Source organism: Euphorbia lathyris, chromosome 5, assembly GCF_963576675.1.
Source record: "Euphorbia lathyris chromosome 5, ddEupLath1.1, whole genome shotgun sequence".
In the NCBI taxonomy this organism is placed as follows: Eukaryota; Viridiplantae; Streptophyta; class Magnoliopsida; order Malpighiales; family Euphorbiaceae; genus Euphorbia; species Euphorbia lathyris.
In genome coordinates, this window is record NC_088914.1 from 16,669,388 (window position 1) to 16,690,997 (window position 21,610).

Consider the following 21,610-nt stretch of genomic DNA (forward strand, 5'->3'; position numbering starts at 1 on the left):
TTTTTCTTAATAAAAATAATCAAAATAACTAAATAAAAATTAAAAATAATAATTTTTTGAACAAAGTAAAATCTTATTCTTTCTGTAATAATATTATAGATATAGAAATGACAATAAAGAAGAAACATATTATGAAAATAAGAAATTTAATTTCTTCAATATTAAATAAATACAAACAATTTTTCATAAAAAAATTCACAACCAAGTTTTTCTCGTGATAAGCTTCAAATCATCTTTGTTTCCACCGAAAAAAACTAAAACTTGTTACATAAATATAATTAACAATATAAAATATAGTATTTGAAGTGAAACGATAAATGTTATTTATAAAAGTTGAAACAAACACTCTTTAATTTCAAAATACTACCTCCGATTTTTTTGTACATCGATTAGATTGCTTATCAAGACCAACAAAATATTATTGAAAATAACTAATATACAAAATTTCTTCTTCTCAAATATCAATCCAAGTTATTAACATTTATACTCAATCTCCCTCTTATTTCTTATCATAAATAAAAAAAAAATTAAAAACAAATCATAGAAAATAATCGGTACTAATACAAAAGTCTAGTCATGTAAAAAATAATAAATTAATAATCTTATACTACATTAAAAAAAAAAAAAAAGCTATTAGCATTTACTCTCCCTTCTTTTCTTTTCTTTTTTCTTTTTTGACATAACTCTCCCTTCTTTGTTAACAAGGAGTAGTAATTAATTAACTTTAAATTTACCATAAAATCGAGTACTTTTGTTTTAGAAAGACTTAAAAGTAATTAATCCATTAACTTAAATACATTTTCTAAATCCAAAGTGTATGTCTCACTTGGAAAAAGAAATGTAGATTTCAATGAAAGAACATAATTAGAATTTCAATTTTACTCATAAAATAAAAGAACTGAAGTATTAACCAAATATTTTACTATTTGAAAGTGAAAAAACAAACAAAAGTTACAACTTAATACACATAAACACTCAATAAAACTATAAAATCATAGTATAACAACTTAATACACCATTCAGTAGAATCAAAATACATAAACATATTTCAGAAACCCTAAAATTGAAATTGCCTTGAAGATATTTTAAGTAATTATTGCAGCAATTAGGGAACTAATTATGAACTCTAGCTGCAAAAGGATTGATAATACTATCTTGGTATTGGAAAAAATCATTCCAGAAGGAAGCTTCAGAAGCCCCCCCAATCTGATGATGATGAAAATTCTGTTCCATTGGATGATGAGAATTAACATTATCAAGTCCTCCATGGAAACTCTCAAAATTTGCAGGAACTCCGAGATAAGCACCAAAGTTTTCAGCTTTAACCAACGGTTGTTCATTCTTAACACCTTTTCTCAACCTGTCAATTGATGGGTTAGCAGTAGCAGCCATTTCAGAGAGTGTAGTTGTTGATTGATGTGGATGTGGACGTTGTGTAGATGAAGAAGATGAAGATTGATGATGATGATCAGCTGTGTCAGATTTGGGTAAAAACCCTCGAATGATTTCTTGTAACAAACCCGAATCAGATGATTCTTGGGGAAAGAAATCTGTGAAATCAGAATTATTTGGCGGTTGGGTGTCCAAACAATTACCACCACCACCACCTGCAAAAGGGTCAGAAACGATTGAACTTGAACCAGAACCAGAACCAGAACAACCAGTAGGTACTACAGAAACACTATTCATGTGCTCGTAAAAATTGGGGTAACTCTGAAACTGCTGCTGCTGCTGCTGCGGCAGAGGGTGATTAAACAAGGAGGAATTACAATTAGAATTAGCAAGAAGAACCATAGCATTAGCACTATTATTCCTCTGAGAAAACTCATTAGACCCCCAATTCGTGTAATTAGTATGAAAATGACGAGATTGAACATTACTAGAATGTTTTGAGAAGTGAAAGGGAGGAAGATAATTAGGGTCTAGTGTATGTGGATCAGGGGCAGCAGCGTAAACAAAGTTAGTACGAGCTTTAAGGCCACGCATAGCTCGAGCAGCGCAGTCATAGGCACAAGCAGCTTCCTCGGCAGTGTCAAAAGTACCAAGCCATCTTCTTTCTTTAGATTGAGGGTCTCTGATTTCAGCAGCATAACGACCCCATGGCCTACGGCGAACTCCACGGTACCTCATTGTAGTGCCTGAACCACCACCGGCACCAGAAGCAGCAGCAGCAGTGGCGGTGGCGGTTTCTTTGAGTGATCTTTTGGTTGCAGAAGAAGTTTTTTTGTGTGTGATTGGGGGTTCTTGTTGGGGTGTAGAGTCATGGCCGTTTAGTCTGCGGAGGGCTTCATCCATATTGGAAGAGAGAAGGAGAGAGAGAATAGGTAGGCTGAAGAGTGAGGCACCTGGAATATCCTTGTGCGTGTGTGTGTATTTATAGGCAGACAAGGTGGAGAGAGATAAAAGGGTTGAGGAAGATGTATGGAGCTCAAAATTGTAGTAGTACTCAGTTTCATATGATAACATTCTAACTAGTAGGATTGGGGTTTAGAAATTAGATGGTTCTTTTCTTTTCTTTTCTTTGTCATTTCCTTTTGTCTTACTTACCTAGGACTTCTTTTTGGAAACTTTAATACTATCTTTTTGTATTCCATGCTTCATTTTTTGCTTTTTCTTCTTTAAATAAGGTACTACTAACAAACATCTCCATTTTTTTTCTAATTCTTAAGCTTTCTAATCTTTCATTCATTTTTAACCCATTACCATGGGTTACTCATATTTGTTAATTTGATTAAACCCTTGTACTTTAAAGATGTCTTATTAACCATCTCACTTAGTGAGTTTAAAATCAAAACACAATCTTTTTTGGGCTAATTACAAATCTAGTCCAATTAAAAGGGTCCATTTACATGTCTAATCCACTTTGCTTCAATCTCACCAAATTAGACACTTTCATCCACTTTTGACAAGAATACCCTTATTTCTATTGGATCTATTCTTCTTCTTCGATCGATTCTTCTTCTTCTTTTTCTTCTTCGATTGATTCTTCTTCTTCTTTCTTCTTCGGTTCATCTTCTTCAATTTCTGATACCAATCGTAGCGATTATTGAAGTATTATGTTTAATTTCCCGTAGAAATGGTATGTTTTTAGCTTATATGCATGTTTTTCTTGCTGGTCTTGCCTCTTTCTTCATCTGTAATGGTATTGTTTCAATTTCCTCTATTTTCTGCCATTTTTCTCCATTGTTGTCGCATTTGTGACGAATTTGTCGCATTCGTCACAAATGCGACAACAGTTGTCACATTTTATCACAAATGTGACAGCTGCTGTCGTATTTCGTCGCAAATGCGACAGCTGCTGTGGCATTTCGTCGCAAATGCGACAGCTGCTGTCGCATTTTGTCGCAAATGCGACAACTCTTGTTGGTTTTTTTTCAATTGTTAGATTTTTTTTTCTTTGTCATTTTTTGAGATTTCCTTCCTAATCCTCTTCGGCATACACTAGTTCTTCAAAGGTTGAACGAAATATAACCTCTTCTCTCTATAAACCACCGTCTTTTCGACCGTTTGGGATGACGAAAAAGACGTTGAGAGTGTGAGGAAGAAGATGAATTGGAATAAGGGTATTCTTGTCCAAAATGGATGAATGTGTCTAATTTGGTGAGATTGAAGCAAAGTGGGTTAGATATGTAAATGGACCTTTTTATTTGGGCTAGATTTGTAATTAGCCCATCTTTTTTTATATATAAAAATGCCATCTTATCATCCCATTACAATAAAAAGTACAGATATAGCATTGAAATTAAGGGGAATAAGACCTCACACCTATACAGGCTACGGTCAATACAAGATCCACAAAGGGAAGGAAAAAGACTACAAAGAGCAATAAGCAGTCTTCTCTACTTAAAATGCAAGCTCAACAGTCAAGTGACACCCAAGTGAAACACAATCTTTTCCTCCCAAAATGCAAATCAATTAATAATTCCTTTCTCTCAAAGCTCGAACTGTCAGCAATACCGTTATTCCTTATTTTTTCTTCCTTGATTCACAGAATCCTTCGAAAACAAAATGAAGTCTCTTTTGTACTAAGAAATTTTCTCGACATCAACTTCATCCTAGAATGGCCTATGGAAGTTGCGACAAGCAATCTGTCCAACTGGTCTATGAAGATAATCACGTACTTTCCATAATTTATCCTTCCTTCAATCCTAACTTTCAGTGAACAAACACCTAAGTTTTTGAGCTCAAAATGATTTCTTCAATTTATTGAAGAGAAGGTTGTATTTCTACACTTGAGTTAAACTACAAGGAAAGATACACTTTTGCATCGATATATGTATTTGAACCAGATGAAGCACAAGTGCATCGACATTGTCCCATTTGGCATATCGAGTCATTTTGTAATTCTTAATCTCCTTTCTCAAGTTTCACAACTTAGTGAATTGTGTAGGAGTCCGAGGAACCACGGGAGTGTGTTTCACAATAGTCAGTAAAAAAATAACGAGAAAAAGGGGAGAGTGACTTTGAGATTGAAAATCTCTATGAGAAGAATGATGAAATCATTTTATGTGTGGATGTTGATGGCTATGGCGATGAAAAAGATGTTGGCAGATCAACGATGCTAGGATGTAGCATGTTGTTTAGGTCGGACAACTTGGGGAATGGAGTAATCGGCTTGAACTATGGGGAGGAGCCGATGGAAGCGAGAGGTCATGGGAAAGATTGGGTTGAGGAAGAAGAGGTGGACAAAATTGAATATAAGCATAAAGAAGATGAACTCGAAGAGGAGATTGAGAAGGAGTAGAACCAATTTGAGAATGAACAAGAAAGAAATGATGAACTTGGCTATTATAAGAGTGAGTTTGAGGATGGGGTTGAAAAGAAAGTGAACGATCCCGATAATAAGCTATGTGATGATGGTGACTTTTATTATAATGCAACTGAATTTGATTATGATGAAAATGATGGAGTTTACTATTATAAGCATGAGCTTCAGAACGTTGAGTGGAACCAACATGGGGACATCTATGAAGATGGCGAGAATGAGTTTTATCATGATGATGTTGGGCATCAGTGGGACTGAGGTGGGGCTACTTATGAAGATGATGAAGATAGATTCTCTTATGATGATGAGTTGGGGGATGTTGAGTGGAGCCAAAACGAAGATACTTATGAAGATGATGAAGGTAGATTCCATTATGAAGATGAGTCGGGGAACGTTGAGTGGAGCCAAAACGAAAATATATATGAAGGTGATGATGGCGATGATGAGCTTCGTTGAATATTTGGTGAATGGGAATGACACCCCGGGGTGATAGAGAGGAGATGGTCACTGGTGCTTAAAGGCAAGTCTGGATTCAATTCTTTTAAAGAAGGAGATAATGATGAGCACATTTTTCGGCAAGCCCCAAATCAAGGTTGGGGAAGTAGTAATGTAGCAAATCTCGTTAGAAATAGGGGGAAGTGAGTCGAAGAGAAGGAAGAATCATCTAAAACCTTCGACGTATCTACTTCCGCGTATCTATTTGATATATCTACTTCGGCATATGTACTCGTTGTATCTACTCAATGTATCTACTTCGATGTATCTACTTCGGTGTATCCACTCAATGTATCTATTGGATCACTCAAGAGGGGTTTAATGTGTTAAAAAATAAATGACCAATGACTTAGTATCTTCATTTAAAAGATTAAGTGTTTAATACGTTAAAAAATAATTGATCAGAAGTTTAATGTATTCGTTTAAAAGATTAAGGATGTAATTAATAAAAATTAAATTTATCAAAGTTTAAATATGGATTTTTCCAAAAAAAAATAAAATAAAACATATTAAGCTTAATCTTACCTTGGGATTTATAGGATGTCTTACAATTTAGAAAATATATTAAATTAAAAACCATTGTTTAGAACTAATTGAATTTTTGTTTGAAAAAAAGGAAAAATTACAAAATTGGGTTTTGGAATACCCATTTATATATTTAACCCATTTACTCAACCTATTATATATTTAGATTATTTTTGTATGACTTTTCCAAAATACCCTTAATATATATATAACACTTAGAAATTTTTTAGCCTTTCTTCTTTTTCCCTCCCGTCTGACTTCGCAATTTCGCAATATGCGAAGTCTGCGAAGATAATGTTTAGTTCAGCAGATAATTTTAATTCGTAGATTTCGCAATATGCGAAGTTCGCGAAGATAAAAGACGTATTTTTAAGCATTTTTATTTTCGCAAACTTCGCATATTGCAAAATTTGCGAAGTGATATATAACAAAAAAAGCATAACAACAAGGGATTCTCACATTAAAATCATAACATTATCAAAATTTACAACAAGATTGTCACAATAACAACATTAAAATAATAACATTATCAAAATTTACAACAAGATTGCCATAATAAAATCATAACAAAACATTTCAAAGTAAATGTGACCAATCTTGATGGGAACTCTGCCCCTGTATCAAAAGAAAAGTCATGTTCTCTGCATCCTAGTACACCGCCTTCCTGAAAGGGATGTTATGTATTCAACCACCTTCAGAAAAATTTAATCGTGTTAGGAAGAAAAATGGCGATTTGGCTTCGCGAAAAGAGGATTTCGTGAAGTCTGTGAAGAGAAATGTGCAAGATAGAAGATGCTTTTACTTCTCAAAAAGAGGATTTCGCGAAGTCTGCGAGGATAAATGTGACGATTTTACTTCGCGAAAGAGATTACGCGAAGTCTGCGAAGGTAAAAATCATGAACATTTCTCCTCGTAGACTTCGCGAAATCCGTTTTCGCGGAGTAAAATCGTCCGTTTCGGGCTCTTTCTCCTCGCAGACCTTCGCGAAACCAGATTACGCGAAGTGATTTTTTAAAAAAAACGAAGAGAAAACAGTAGATACTTACATTTTTCCCGCCTTTCACCATTAAAATCGGTAATAACCATATGATAAACGCAGGAAAATGATGAAAATAACGTAGAATAACGATTTCTTCAATCTGCACAAGAAGAAAGAAACAAGAGACGAGCAGAAACAATAAGATGAAGAACTGTGGCTTAGTTTTCTAGCAATGGGAATATGAAGAATCAATAGAGGAAGAGAGGAATAAGAGAAAGACATAGTGAGGAATAGAAATGGTGCAGATTTCGTAATATAAAGGAAAAGAGGGAGATCAAAAGTTTGAGAATCTCCTAGGGAAGAGAAACCGTCACGTGCCAAGGAAGAGAAAGGAGAAGGGGGAAGATGAAAGGTTGCGGTATTTTGGGAAGTCACACAAAAAAAATAGTTTAGATATATAGTAGCATAGTAGGTTGAGTAAATGAGTTAAATATGTAAATGAGTCTCCCATTTAATCCAATTTTATAATTTCCCAGAAAAAAAAGAACTAATTGAATTTAAGTTTATTGATTAAACAATTTTTAATTATTCTTTTTTTATGGAACAATTTTTATTTATTCTAAAATAATACAGTATTTTATTCCTAACTACCTAATTTTATTCTAAATTTAAGATTAATTAATTGTTTTTTAATCATAAAGACAACAACAAAAACCATAAAAGTAATTAAAATATTTTAATCACTCTCTTCAAGGCTTCATTCCTCTTTAACCAGATGAAAGCTCAATGAGATAATTATAATCAACGCTAATCTCTTTTCATAAAAAGTCCACTTCCTTTTATTAATATACAGATTAAATAGTAAAAAACACAGCATCAATTAAAAGGACTAATTAAGTCCCCTACCGCATTAGGAGTTTCCTATGGCTGGGAGTCAAAGACAGGCTCCTCACGAATGCAGATAGACACAGAAGGCACTTGGCTGTATCTGGTGCCTGTAGCAGATGCAGCGGCCATGTGGAAACCTTGTGCCATGCTTTGAGGGATTGCCCGAATAGTAGAAAGGTTTGGGAAGGGGTCCTTCCTCACCACATCCTTCCTTCCTTTATGGGGTTCTCTGATATTGACTGGTTCTCTGAAGGCGTTAATGGGAATTTGTTGGCCAGTATGGAGCACGGGGCTATTCTCTTCGCTATTATTTGTCACCAAATGTGGAAATGGAGGAATGAAGAGTTATTTGCTGAGAAGACTGTCTTTATTCCTGACCTCCGGTTTTACTTCTCGAAAAAACTCTCTGTTATTACAAAGAGTTTTGAAGGAGAGCCCCTGGTTCACCCCTCCCCGGTTAAAGAGGTCCAGTTAGTTGGTTGGAGGAAGCCCAGGGAAGGGGTTGTCAAGTTGAATACGGATGGCTCCTGCCTTAGTAATGGCAGAATTGCTGCTGGTGGAGTTCTTCGGGATGCTGGTGGCGCCTGGCTGGCTGGGTTTACCCATAACTTAGGTACGGGCTCCTCCTTTACTGCAGAGCTCTGGGGGATCTTGTCTGGCATTAAACTCGCCATTCGCATGGGTGTTAAAAGACTTTCGGTGGAGTCTGACAATTTGGAGGCTATCAACAGGATTTCGGATAGACAGGCTGTTTGTCTTAAGAGTCAGAATCTCATTAAAGCCATCTTGAGGCTTCGTCCTGCCTTCGATTCTCTTACCTTCTCCCATATTTATAGGGAGCAAAACCGCGTGGCGGATCGCTTGGCAGCTGCTGGGCATGGGGGGATGTTAGGTGTTTCTACCCTTTCCGTTCCTCCTTCTTTTCTGTTACCTTCTCTTCTTGAGGATAGGATTGGGGTCAGTCTTCCTAGACTGATCCCGGGTTAGGTTTTTGTTTGTTTGTTTTTTTTTCTTCCCTTCTTACCAAAAAAAAAAAAAAAAAGGACTAATTATTAATCTAGCATATTTAAAGAGTCCATCAACATATTTGACACACTTCCCTTTTATCTTAGAGATCTAAACACTTTCATTTACTTTGGACAAAAATACCCTTATTTCAATTCACATTCTTCCTCAGACTCGCAAATGTTGTTTCCTGATTTGCCTGAAAATCCTTTTGCTCTTGCCTTCGATACCGCCACCGAGCAACGCGACAACGCCTTCTTTATCCCAGTTTCTTATGGAGGATTGAAAAAATGTTCGGAATCAGAGTAGAAAAGAAACTCAAAAATTGTCTCAAAATTGTTCAAAACTACATAGATGAAAGCACGCAAAGAAAATCCATAGGATAATTTACTATCTTCATTCATGATTTCTCTTCTCCATCTCCTTCGTTCTTCATTTTACATACACCTTATTCAAGTACGAGGTTGGTTAGTTGAATGCTTTATTGTTGAACCTGTTATTTCCAATTTCCTTCATTTTAGTCGTATCGATAGTTCTCCTATTGCTTTTGCGACGAAACTTGTCGCATATGCGACAATGGTTATCGCATTTATGACAACATTTATCGCATTTGTGACAACTTTTCTGTTGTCTCATTGCAACGAAAGTTTCTTTGTCGCAAATGCGACAACTATCGTCACAAATGTGACAGGTGCAGTATCGATGCGATAAAAATGGAGAAAATCGGAAATGACGGGTTCAACAAGAAAAAATTCAACTAACCAACTGCGTACTTGAATAACGTGTATGTAAAATGAAGAAAGAATTCTTATGAACTTGAATAGTGTATGAATATGCTTAGATCTTGGGTTGAATTATTGAATTTTGTTGTAAAAATTCGAAAGAAATGAAAAAGAGAAGAAGGTTGGGGGAGGTTAGGGTATTTTTGTCCAGAATGGATAAAAGTATATAATTTTTTGAAGCGTAAATTTCAAATAAAACCCTTGTGGTTTCACTAATTTTCAGATAAAGGACTGTGGTTTACTTTTTGTCAAAACGAGGATTGAGGTTTCACACTTGGATTAATGCTATTAAAACCATCTTTAACGACCTGAAAATGAAAATTTTCAAGAATTAAAGTTGTTCAATGTCATATTTTCTATGGAACTACATTTTCGATTTTCGAAAATCATCTTTTTTGGAACTTCCTCTCTCTAAATATTAACTTTCTCTCTCTTTACCAAACTTCATCTAAATAATCTCAAAATAAAAAAAGTTGAAGAATTAAAGTTGCTTAGAATATTAGTAGTTCTTAAAATATGTCATTTTTGAAGTCGTCAATGGTGATTTTAAGAGTATCAATGGAAAAAGTCCTTATTTTGTTAAAGTTGAAAACCTCAATCATCGTTTTGACAAAAAATAAATCACAGTCATTTATCTGAAAATTAGTAAAACCACAGGGGTTTTATTTGAAATTTACCCTTTTTTAAAATGAAAAGGAAGTGTGTCAAATATGTTAATCGACCCCTTAAATGTGCTAGATTAACAATTAGCCTCAATTAAAATCAATTTTAACTTTGAAATCATGGTTTACTTTTAATTTTTACTCTTTCCATCCAAATTATAAACCGATTTTTATTATTTTAATCAGTTTCAAGTTATTACTTTTATAAAATTTACTTATTTCTAATATTCTTAATACGTGTCTTTATTATGTATTAATACATCAACATAATACATTAAATTAATTTTAAATCCTAAATATTTTACTGATCTTTACACAAATGTTGTTAAGAATCATATGAAAGTCCACTTAAGAATCTATTGGTTTAATTGATCTAAGGTTTATGCTAGGAAGGAGAATGTTGGCTTTGGGGTATCAGATATTCATCATTTTAATCTCTTTAATCAACTACATACTTATACTTATGAGTAGGACTTTTAAAGCTAAATATTTTTAAAACTAAATATAACCGATGCCAATGATAGTCGGTTCACAAAGTAAATCGACTCCAATGATAAGTCTTTAACCACAATCCTTAAATCAACTATCGCTGACCATTATTTGACCATGCAAAGGTAATTAGCGTCGGTTTTTTAGAGGATTGTGGCCAATATGGCATCATTTAGGTCGGTTCTTTCAAATAATCGACCCTAGTGATGCCATATTAGCCACATTCATTTTAGAAAACCGACGCTAATGACCTTTAATTAAGATTAGAACTAAATATGGTGATCTTTGGTGTTTGTTTACTAAAATGACTATGGCCAAAGGCATCGTTGGGTCGGTTGTTTGAAAGAACCGACACCAATGACCTTTGACATCGGTTGGTTAAAGAAATCGTCGCTAATAAAGCATCACTAAGGGCCATTTTTCCATTAGTGTGCTTTTCTTTCCTCCAAATTAGACAGTAACCTTAGCTATGTTTGGAAGAGTGTGTGGTGTGCTCGAGATGTTCTTTCATTAGGTTTGAGGCGGCGTATTGGTAATGGGGAGACAATTCGTATTTCAGATGATCCATGGCTTGGTAAGAGCGAAAACTTCTTTGTTAAATCTCCTAGAGTTCCTGGTTGGGAGAATTCGGTGGTGGTGGACTTGTGGGTGCATGGTATTAGAGTTTGGGATAAAGGAAAACTTTGCTCTCTTTTTCTCCCAGCTGAGGAAACGTTCATTGCTAACTTATTGATCCATGTTAGTTCGATTGATGATATTCTTATTTGGCATCATGCGGAGGATGACCTCTACTCATCTAAATCAGGTTATAGGGCCCTAAAAAATATTAAATATTCTTCGCCTTTAGCGAATGGCTGGTTGATGCTTTGAGATTTTTTTATCCCACCTAAGATTAAGTTGTTCTTTTGGAAGTTACATACCGGTTTCCTTCTCCCTCGTATGCATCTTAATTCTAAGTACATAGGAGTCCCCGTTGGTTGCTTATTTTGTACCGTGGATATTGAATGACAGTATTACTTATTCTTGGGTTGCCCGTTTGCTATGAATGTGTGGTTGGGGATGGAATTTCCCCCAGAACTGATGTAGAGTGTTTGGGTGACAAATTTCTCCAAATCTATGAATCTGACAATCTTGATATGGTGAGCAAGGTGGTGCTTTCTCTTTGGCTTATCTTGCAGTAGAGAAATAGTATTCTATGGCAGGCTCATGCTTTTCTCCAACTGATGCGATGGTATCTGCTCGTAGGTTCTTAGAGCATTGGAAATTTGTTCAAGCAGGTAATTTTTGAGATTTAGTTAACATTCTTAGTATTTGAGATTCTCATTCCTTCAACCATTGGACTGTTTGACGATGCGTTGGTTTAAATGCAATAGTGATGACAATTTATTTGCTAAGATTGCAGGTAGTGTCGGGGCTGGTATAGTAATTGAGCTGTAAATAGTCATTTTGTTGCTTGCAATATCTCACTTCATGAAGTATTAATGGATGTGAAATGTGCTGAGGCTTTGGCTCTCCAAAAATGTATTGCTCAGATCTCGGAGTTTAATTTTACACATGTAGTCTTCGAAGTTGATACAAAAATTGTGGTTGATAGTGTTAAGAAGACTAATATTTTTTATTTTGCATCCATTATCTAGTAAATCAAGCTTTAAAATTTATTTTTATTCCTAAAGAAGCGAACACGATACTATATATGTTGTTGAAAGACAAACTTTCCGATACTAATAGTTTTACTTCTTTCTCTATTCCGTTTCCATTGGAAATGGAAAGTATAATGTTTAAGACTTGATTTTCTTAATATACTATGTCATAGAAAAAGAAAAAAAAAAGGTAAGAAACGTCATTTAAAAATCCAAGCTTTATTTTTATTTGGGATATAGATAAAATTCCAAGTTACTACTACTATAGTTGACTTCATAGAAAGTACATTAGATGGTGCACGTGTTGTTGATATTGTTATTGGGTTGCTCAGAAATAGGAAAAGTAAGTTGTACTACTTTTTTAGTATTTGGATAACTTTATATCAACAGTAGTAGAAGGCATCATATTTATTTTATTTGTTACTACAAAATAACAAGGCAGGCTAGAACTTAGAAGCCCAGGAATTTAATTTTTTTAAAAACTCTAATAGGAAAATATCACAAACATTAAACTCATTAATAAAATATTTCACTCAATTTATTTTATGTATATTTTATAATTCAAGATATTTCTTTTTTCAGCTTTTCTTATAACTAAACTACAGTATACATGTAGAAAATTGGTTCTTAATGATCTGAATTTAATTAAATTGAGAAAGGGAAATAGAGTTAATGACAACTAAGAAATGAAATTAGATGATTTCCAAGACATAATTAATAATAATAATTGAGATTAGTTTATTGAAAATTGAAAGTGAATGATTACACTGGCGGCGCTCAGAAGTTGTTCCTCCAACTTTGGGTATTGTTACTTAATAAAATACTCAGGAATATAATTCAATTTTAATTTCCTTTCAGAGGTATATTTGCTTACAACTGGTATTAATTAATGCAAATACTCAACTCAGATTATTTAATAAAATAAACACAAAGAGAGAGATGGTTTAGGGTTAGGGTTTGAATACCAAGAAAGAATTTGATGATCACATGGACTTGTCCGTCTGATTAAGGGATTGTTTTATGCCCTTTTTTAGGTATCCTCTCCTCTCATCTTTAGGGTTTTCCTGTTCAACTAATTAACTTCTTTTTCTCCTATTCTTTACTGTAAAATATATCCAAAAATGCATATATTCCTTAATAAGCTTTTCTTGTTAACTAAACACTCCAATTCTAACTACCATATATTCTTAGCTTTTGGATAAGATATAAAGGTATAAATTTACCCATTTTGTGATGGAACAACCTGCCTATCTTATGGATAATCATATGATTCCATTTCAAACGGTTACACTCATGCCTCTTCAATTTTGTACTCCCCATATATGTAATTTACCTTCAAAATCAATAAAATTTTGATTAAACTATTAAAATAGCTTATTTATCTTCAATATTTTTCTCTTATCTTTCTTATTAGAGTTGATGGAAAATTATACTTTAATAACTTTAATTCTTAAACATTTTAATTTTGATGTTATTTAGCTGTTTTTTTGGATAAGAGAGAGAAAATGCTTGCTTAGAGAGAGAATTTCCAAAAATTATGATTTGGAAATTTGAGAACAGTGATTCTATGAAAAATGCGGTTTTAAACAATTTAAATTTTTAGATTTTTCTCATTTTCAGGTATTGATCGGCCATTATGACTTGGTTAATGTTTAAAGGAATCGTTATATTAGTAAGGTGTAAATTTTATGGACCATAAAGTTGAGTTTTAAAGTTGGGGAGGCATAATGAAAATAAAAAGAAAGTGGAGGGATCATAAGTGCAATTTACCCCATTTATTAGGAAAAAGAAAAGAAAAATTACTCATTTTATTAATTTGATAATATGACACCAAATTAAGAAGTTAACTCTTTTTTTTTAAGGAAAAAGGGAAAAAGTTAAGTCCAACGATGTTGAAAGAAACACGTATCTATATATAATATAAAACAATAACGATAGATCTAAGGTGTTACTTCATCCTTTTTTACTGATATAAAATATAATATAATATATTAATTTTAATTATATTATTATATTTATCTATAAAAATATTATTTTATTCGTATTATATCTAAAAGTTCTACAGAATTTAGATTAATCTCTAAATTCTCTTTTAAAATCTTTCTAATTTTTTGCATATTTATATATAATATAAAACAGTAACAATGGAGCAAAAATATCACTTCCTCCTTTTTGCGATAAAAAATATAATATAATATATTAATTTTAATTATATTTATCTATAAAATGATTATTTAAAGTAAATACAAAAATAAAATAATAAAATTTAATTTAAATAGTATTTATATCATTAATTTTAATCATTAAAGGATAAATAATTTATTAGTCCCCTCATTTCTACATAATATACTGTTTAATTCCCTTATTTTGAAAAACTCATTATAAGGTCCATATCTTTTGTCAATATTAACTCTTTGTTCATTTTATCTATTTTTTTTAGATTTTTAACCGAACATATCTTATCTTTCAGGACAGCCATAGTACGATACAAAATGAATATGTTACTCTGTTATTTTTTGTTTGTCTGTTTATGCCAAATATAACGGTTAAAAATCTAAAAAAATAGACAGAATAACCAAATGGTTAATATTGACAAAGATAATGATCTTATAATGTATTTTTCAAAATAAGAAGACCAAAAAGTGTGTTAGGTAAAAATATGGGGACTAATAATTTATTTATCTATTATTAAATTATAATTTTTTTAATATTTATATGTCAAGATGAATTCGTGCATCGTACGGACCAAAAACTAGTTTTATTTAAGAAATCATACAATTTAAGATATCCTCTTTTTTATTTTATAGTTGTTCATTTAGTTCTCCACTAGTATGAAGCGTGGTGCACACGAGATTTATTATGCTCTTTTTGTTCCAAAATACATAAGGTTAGGGCACAAGAATTAAAAAATGCAATTCATTTTAACTAAAAGACTTTGCTACCCTTATATTAATTGCTTCCACTTATTAATTTTTATCTATTCACAAAATAAAAAGGCAACTTAAATATGAGTATATTGGGTAAAAATCAATTGATGTGAATGGATTGAATCAAAATGATATGCATTATGGAACAAAAAAAATTGCGCTAGAAAGAAATATATTGTGAAACAGAGGGAGTAAATTTTTAGTTTTTTATTATATAAAAACTTTAAATGAAAATGTTATTTCTATTCATTAATGGCAAACTATTTGCAAACTAAGCTAATTAAATATAAATAAATTTAATAATATAATTATTTATTTTTTAAGAAAAACAATTTACTTTCGATAAGAATTTCCAACTTCGTCTTATTCTTAATTTTAGATAGTGACAAATGCAATTTGACTATAACATTAAATTAAGCGTGAAAACTTATAAATCAACATATATGAAAGTAATTGTTTCTAACTTTTATATTCTCATAGTTAAACAAAGTATAAATGATATATTAAGTTTAATTGATATTCTAATAGTTAATGGAGTAAAAAATAATGGAGAAATAAATAACTTTTTATTATCTAATATTACAATCAAGTACATAGTCAATTCACCATTTCGAATGATATTTTAACATCGTAACATGAATGCACCATCACCATTTAAAGAATCAGAGTGATTGAATTGGTGAAATACGAATTGATAGGACATCAACCAAAGAAAACAAAAAACCAGAACAAATTATTACATTCTTTTAATTCACTTGAGTATCCATGTGAATGACTTGGAAGCTAAATCTCAAGACAACTCCGTACAGAATCATCGAATATAAACTGTAGAACCATAAAAAAAAACAAAGACATAATATACTTATCTTTTAAGTCAAATAAATGGCTCAAAATCCTAGGCAAGCATGCATACTTCAAATTTTGAAATGCCGAACAGATTTAGAAAGGGAAATTTGGGTTTGATATGAAATAAACCTCCCCAGACCACCATTGGTGAACACACTGTTTGTAATATATGCATTAATTAACCAATTTATTAACTAAAAACCCTAAATACCATAAGAAAATAGATGAAGGCTTCAATGGAGAAGTCTAATATATTTCTCTAACTTCTAAGGGACGGATAATGAACCTGGATCTATCAATAACTAAATCAACAGATTTAGGCTTACCTCTTATAATGCAGATCTATTGAATAACAGCATAAGTAATTGAGGTTGGCTCCATATCACCGATCTAGGAGGTTACCACACTAAAAGAGTAATCTTTGTTATTTCACAAATTAAGAACGTAACTAGAAGATAAAGAGAGGGAGAGAGAATGGGGGTGCGTATGAGAGAGAGAGAGTGTGTGTGTGTCTATTTTCTTTTCTTATATCTTAGCCTCCTTAAGGGTTTTAGCCTCATTAGCTATCTATTTACAGCTAGGATAAAACCCTAACCATAATCCTAATCTGACTAGGTTACAGATGGGCCATAAATGGATCAGTAAATGGGCCAAGGTCCATTTACTCCATTTATCCCTACATCTTCCACTCGTATGTAACGGAAACATATTCCATCACTTTGTCTTGTTCATACTCGTAAATAGTTCGTGCGATCGGCATAAAATCAAGAACTCAAACGCTGTATACTCGTTGGAGATATACAACCTCTCAAATTATGTATGTAATTAATTAAGAAATAGTATGTTTTATCCTAGACTTCATATCACATCCACTGTAATTGTCATTATCTCATTTACATTCACAAGCGTGCACATATGCATAACTATCCGGATTTGAAAAATATAGGACTACAAGATGTGAACTTGATAAAGTATTTCCCTCTTACTACGTTCTTTCCATAACCTTAGTCTTTCTCATTGTAGGACTACCTTCGGCTATCTAAGACAGAAGATTTCATTCAAGCAACTCTGATTGAAAACTCAGATTATAAATAATCTTTTATATACATATTTATCTACTCGTATGTATATTTCTATCCTGCAAGCTAATGAACCTAGATCTATTATTACTGCAAGACGACGTCAATTATTGAGCAAGTTCTCGTTTACTCAAAATTTCACCTCATCCTTATCTTTGTCAACATGATTAACAAAAATAAAGGCAAGTGCTCATGTGAGTGAGCCGCTTCTCTGTCTGACATGCTCAATTACAAACATTAACATACAATATTTATATATACATATATTATAGATGATTCAAAAAGATACTTTATTGAATTTGAAACACATGTTACATAAATTATATGTAATAAAAATATGTTTAGATCCTAAGTAATCCCTGAGACCTAATGTGTTTCACAAAAACATCTCCCTTTATAGGTTTCTTTCGAGGGTCAGCAACAATGTAATGAGTCGAAACATATTTCATACAAACTTCTTTGCATGCAACTAAATCTCTAACAAAATGATACTTAATTTCAATGTTCTTTGCTTTATAATGAAATCTTTAATCTTTAGAAAAAGCAATAGTAGATTGACTATCACTGCTGATTATTACTGGAGAGCTTGTTGTAACAATGTTTAGGTGAACCATGAATCTATTCAACCAAACGGCCTCATGGGATATGGAAATTGCCCCATTTTCGAGTAAAAAGACATAGCCAGAAGTTGATTTTCTTTCATCCAAGTCTCATGCTCAGTCTGCATATGTGTATCCTTTAAGTAGAAGATTATTCCCTTAGTAACACAGAGAGTAGTGTTGGTCCCGTGTAACGTAATAGGATTAGTTCCAAAGGGGGGGGGGTTAGGAACTAATATAACTTTTTCGCTTAATAATGCTGACTTAATTAAATATTTGCTAATTTAACTCAGTTTCAGGTCAGCAAGACTAAGTGAGCAGCTTTAATCAAATACTGACTAGAGCTGTTTCAATTGTGAGTTGGGAAATAACTCTTTAGGTCAGCTTCCAACCCAGCACTCTGATTACTCAGCGTCGACTTGTATAAATTATTTACTGAGTAATTTAAGCAAGCAACACATACAAATACATATATATCAAGAGAAAGGGTTAGAGATTACTCAGCAGACTTATCCTGGTTCGGCCTCACCACCTACGTCCACTCCCCAGAATCCCTCCGGGCTTTTTCAATCCACTACTAAGCTCTTTAAAGGTAGAGCACAAACCGTTTACAATAGCAACTGAGTATGCAAGAGTACCGTCCTCTATTCGTCTACTCAATCCTATTTGCCACTGAATACTATAACCGAGTATACAGAATTTCTCTACCACTGAGTACTATAACCGAGTACTCAGCTTCACTCTTCTAACCTTTACAATTGATACAAGATTGTTCTCACAAAACGAAGAACACTTTAGATGAATACAATTCACTCTAGACTTTTACACAATGATTGGAATTTGGTGTAAGAACTTGTTTTTTTCTATTCAGACAGCTTCTCTTTTGGATTCTTTGATTTAGTGAAGATTTTGCTTGTCTGTTTCTCTCTTGTATGTGTTCGGTAATGATCCAAGTGATGAACTTGTCCATTTATACTGAATTTTGAAGCTTCAATGATTTGAAAATCCGACATAGCCATTGAGAAGAACGGTCTTCTTCGTCATCATGTGGTCAGCGTTCAGAATCGCAGGCCAATCCTGTCTTCTGATTTGCGCAAGAGGCAGGCTTGCCAGTTTCATCTTCTTGCGCCAGGTTCCTCCTCTAGTGCTAGGTTTGTCTTCTAGCCAAAATCTAGACGGTCCATGCGTCTCGAAAAGATCCTTGATCATGTTTCCGAGGCTTCTGATTTGTTGCAGAGATTTGTCGGACCTTGTCTTCTAGTAAACGGATCATTGGCGCTGACTTGATCTTTACTCAGCTTGACTCAGCGGCGACTTTGAAAGTTGCTTATCTTGACTCCGCAGCTTCGCCTTCAAGCTTTCCTGAAGAAGACATTTATCTCGTAAAAATGAGTTGTGTTCTACTCAGCTCTGCTGTGTGATATGCTCATGCTGACTTTGTTCTGTCTTTCTTTTAGAGACTTTGAGTTCATGTTCTCGTTAGTTAATATACTCAACATTGAACAAACACATTAGTACAATTAAACCAAAGCACTTAAATTTAATTGTTTTAATCATGGGATTAACTTAAATAATTTTGTCAAATGAAAATCATGTGGAAAGGTGTTTCAACAAACTCCCCCATTTTGATGTTGGCAAAAGTATTTAATCAAGGAACTCAGTGTTGAGCATCCCTAATGATTTTTGACCTTTTTATTCTTCTAAGATTACTCCCCCGTAAGGGTTGCCTCTGTTGACTTAGTTCAACTCTAAACCTTCTAAGATCTAATGGAGTGAAACTAAGACTTGGGTCACTGACTTAGTTCATTTCTAAACCTTCTAAGATTTAATGGAAAAGAGCCTAAGGTCAGCTTCCGAAGAAGGTCAATACTTGGAACATTTAGACATTTACTCAATTTTTGATACTTAGTTCAATTCATGTATTAGAGTTGGGTTCTTGTATCAGAGATATATTCAATTGTCAGAGTTTGGGGCATACTGAGTGTATCTTGTTAATTTGTATGTTCACAAGTTTTAAGTTGTTGTTCAATGAGTAGTTACATGAGACAGATCAGCATATATAAAGACAGTTTGGATAAAAGATGCTTATATATAGAAATACTCAGCTCAACAAGAACATGCCATAAAATATAAGTTACAAGCAAAGGCTATAGACTATTGCTAGTTCTGTTTCTTAATATTGGCTCGAACTTGATTTGACTTGGGTTTGGTTTGGGCTATTCGTTGTTGCCGAGTGTGGGTGCTCGAGATGGCAGAAGTTGAGCCAGGAGGCTTCTGCTGAGTTCCGGCAGCTGGCAGTTTAGCTTTACCTTTCTCTCCTGGTTTCTGCTGAGTTCCGGCAGCTTGCTTAGCTTGGCCTTTCTCCCCCATTTTGCCAGGATCATTTGATTGAAGGGGAGGTACGAGGAACTTTTCTTGTAGAACAGCACGAGTCAGGATGGATGAATAGTGTTGCATGTGACCCGTACTTTCTCGAAGACCCTTAAAAACTTGCACGCCATCGACCATACTTGAAGCGGGGATCTTAATATTGGCACTGAGCATACTGAGTAGGTACTCAAGAGACTTTCCAATCTAAGTAATGGAGTCCGTCATTCGTGCATAAGATTGATAATACATCTTGAGCATTGCAGAATCATACGAATGACGCTGAGTGTTAATGTGCCGGACATGTGCAATGGTTGACCTGGTGCAGTGTAAGATGTCATTGGTTTTGACCTGGTCAATGTCCATCTCTTCTTTGCTCAAGTTGAGTAGGCGAATGGCTTCACCAATCTTTTCAATGGAGCAATGAGAAGAGGAGGAGATAAGTTCACGAGCCCCGATTAGCTCGGCAGTCAGCTGGTTAAAGTGCTGAGTGACCTCAGCAGAAGTGGTGGATGATGAGTTTGCAGCAGTTAGGGCATTGATCTTCCCTTCAATGGAGTTCATATGATTAACCATCATCAGCTGAAGTTCGGCTAGCTTGACCATGAATTCCTGCTTGGGCTGCTGAGAGACAAGAGAGGTCATTACACTCATCAGCTCCTTTAGACCCTTAAGTTCGGTCAAAAGTTGCATGACGGGGGAGAATTGAGTTGGCTCAGCAGGAATAGACCCAGCAGCATCAGCTTGAGACTGATCTCTATTACGAAGTTACAGCGAGAAGATTTAGTAGAGGATCCGCCCCGGAGTCTGACAAACTCTAACGAAACCCAAGGAAAGGATTGACAACCCGTTCACTTGCAAGCCGTCGAAAGTTTCCATGCTTCTTATTCTCTGTAAACTTGTATCAAATTCATATTTCATCTAATAAAGTTCATTCTATTCGATAGATTTTTATGTAGCACTTTGGTAAATGATCCGAAGTGAGTTCTGGTGTTTTCATTAAAACGTAGTTGAATTCAAAATCTTTACAAGGAAACTTTGTTGAACACTTAGGCAAATTGATATCATCAGTAGAGTATCAATTTGGTTAAGGTAGCAATCTAACCCGACCGTAGGAGGATTGACTGCAGTTCAAAGCCTTAAAATTAGAGGAATCGACGTTTATTTCATTGTTATAATTTATACAAAGTTTAAAGTTGTTTTCTTTGCTTAATGCAAACAAATACATTTGTTACTTTTCTAAAGAACTAAACGTTTCTGTTTTGTAAATTTATCCCTAAATCAGAAGTGATTTCTAACATTTGTTATGCTCTAATCTAATTCTTATTCTAGCAATTTCAAAACCAAATCCAATTAAACGATTTTCCATATTATAAACCTTAAAAGTAAATTTAACCGATTTAAAGTTTTTTGTTAAAAAGCGTTCCCTGTGGGATCGATATCTTTTATTACTACAAGCGTATACCGTGCACTTGTGGAAATCGCTCAACAAGTTTTTGGCCCCGTTGCCGGGGAACGCCAAATTTTTAACAAAAATTTATGTTTTTCATGTTTTATTCCGA

The 21,610-nt window shown here is 33.7% G+C and overlaps 1 protein-coding gene across 1 annotated transcript; it reads right to left on the reverse strand.

Annotated features, from left to right (window-relative positions):
• Positions 1 to 1,063: 1,063 nt before the first annotated feature.
• On the reverse strand, positions 1,064 to 2,329 carry LOC136231107 (ethylene-responsive transcription factor ESR2-like). Its single transcript, XM_066020379.1, has one exon. The coding sequence runs from the start codon at positions 2,293 to 2,295 to the stop codon at positions 1,114 to 1,116; it is 1,182 nt and encodes a 393-aa protein (XP_065876451.1). The 5' UTR covers positions 2,296 to 2,329; the 3' UTR covers positions 1,064 to 1,113.
• Positions 2,330 to 21,610: the final 19,281 nt, after the last annotated feature.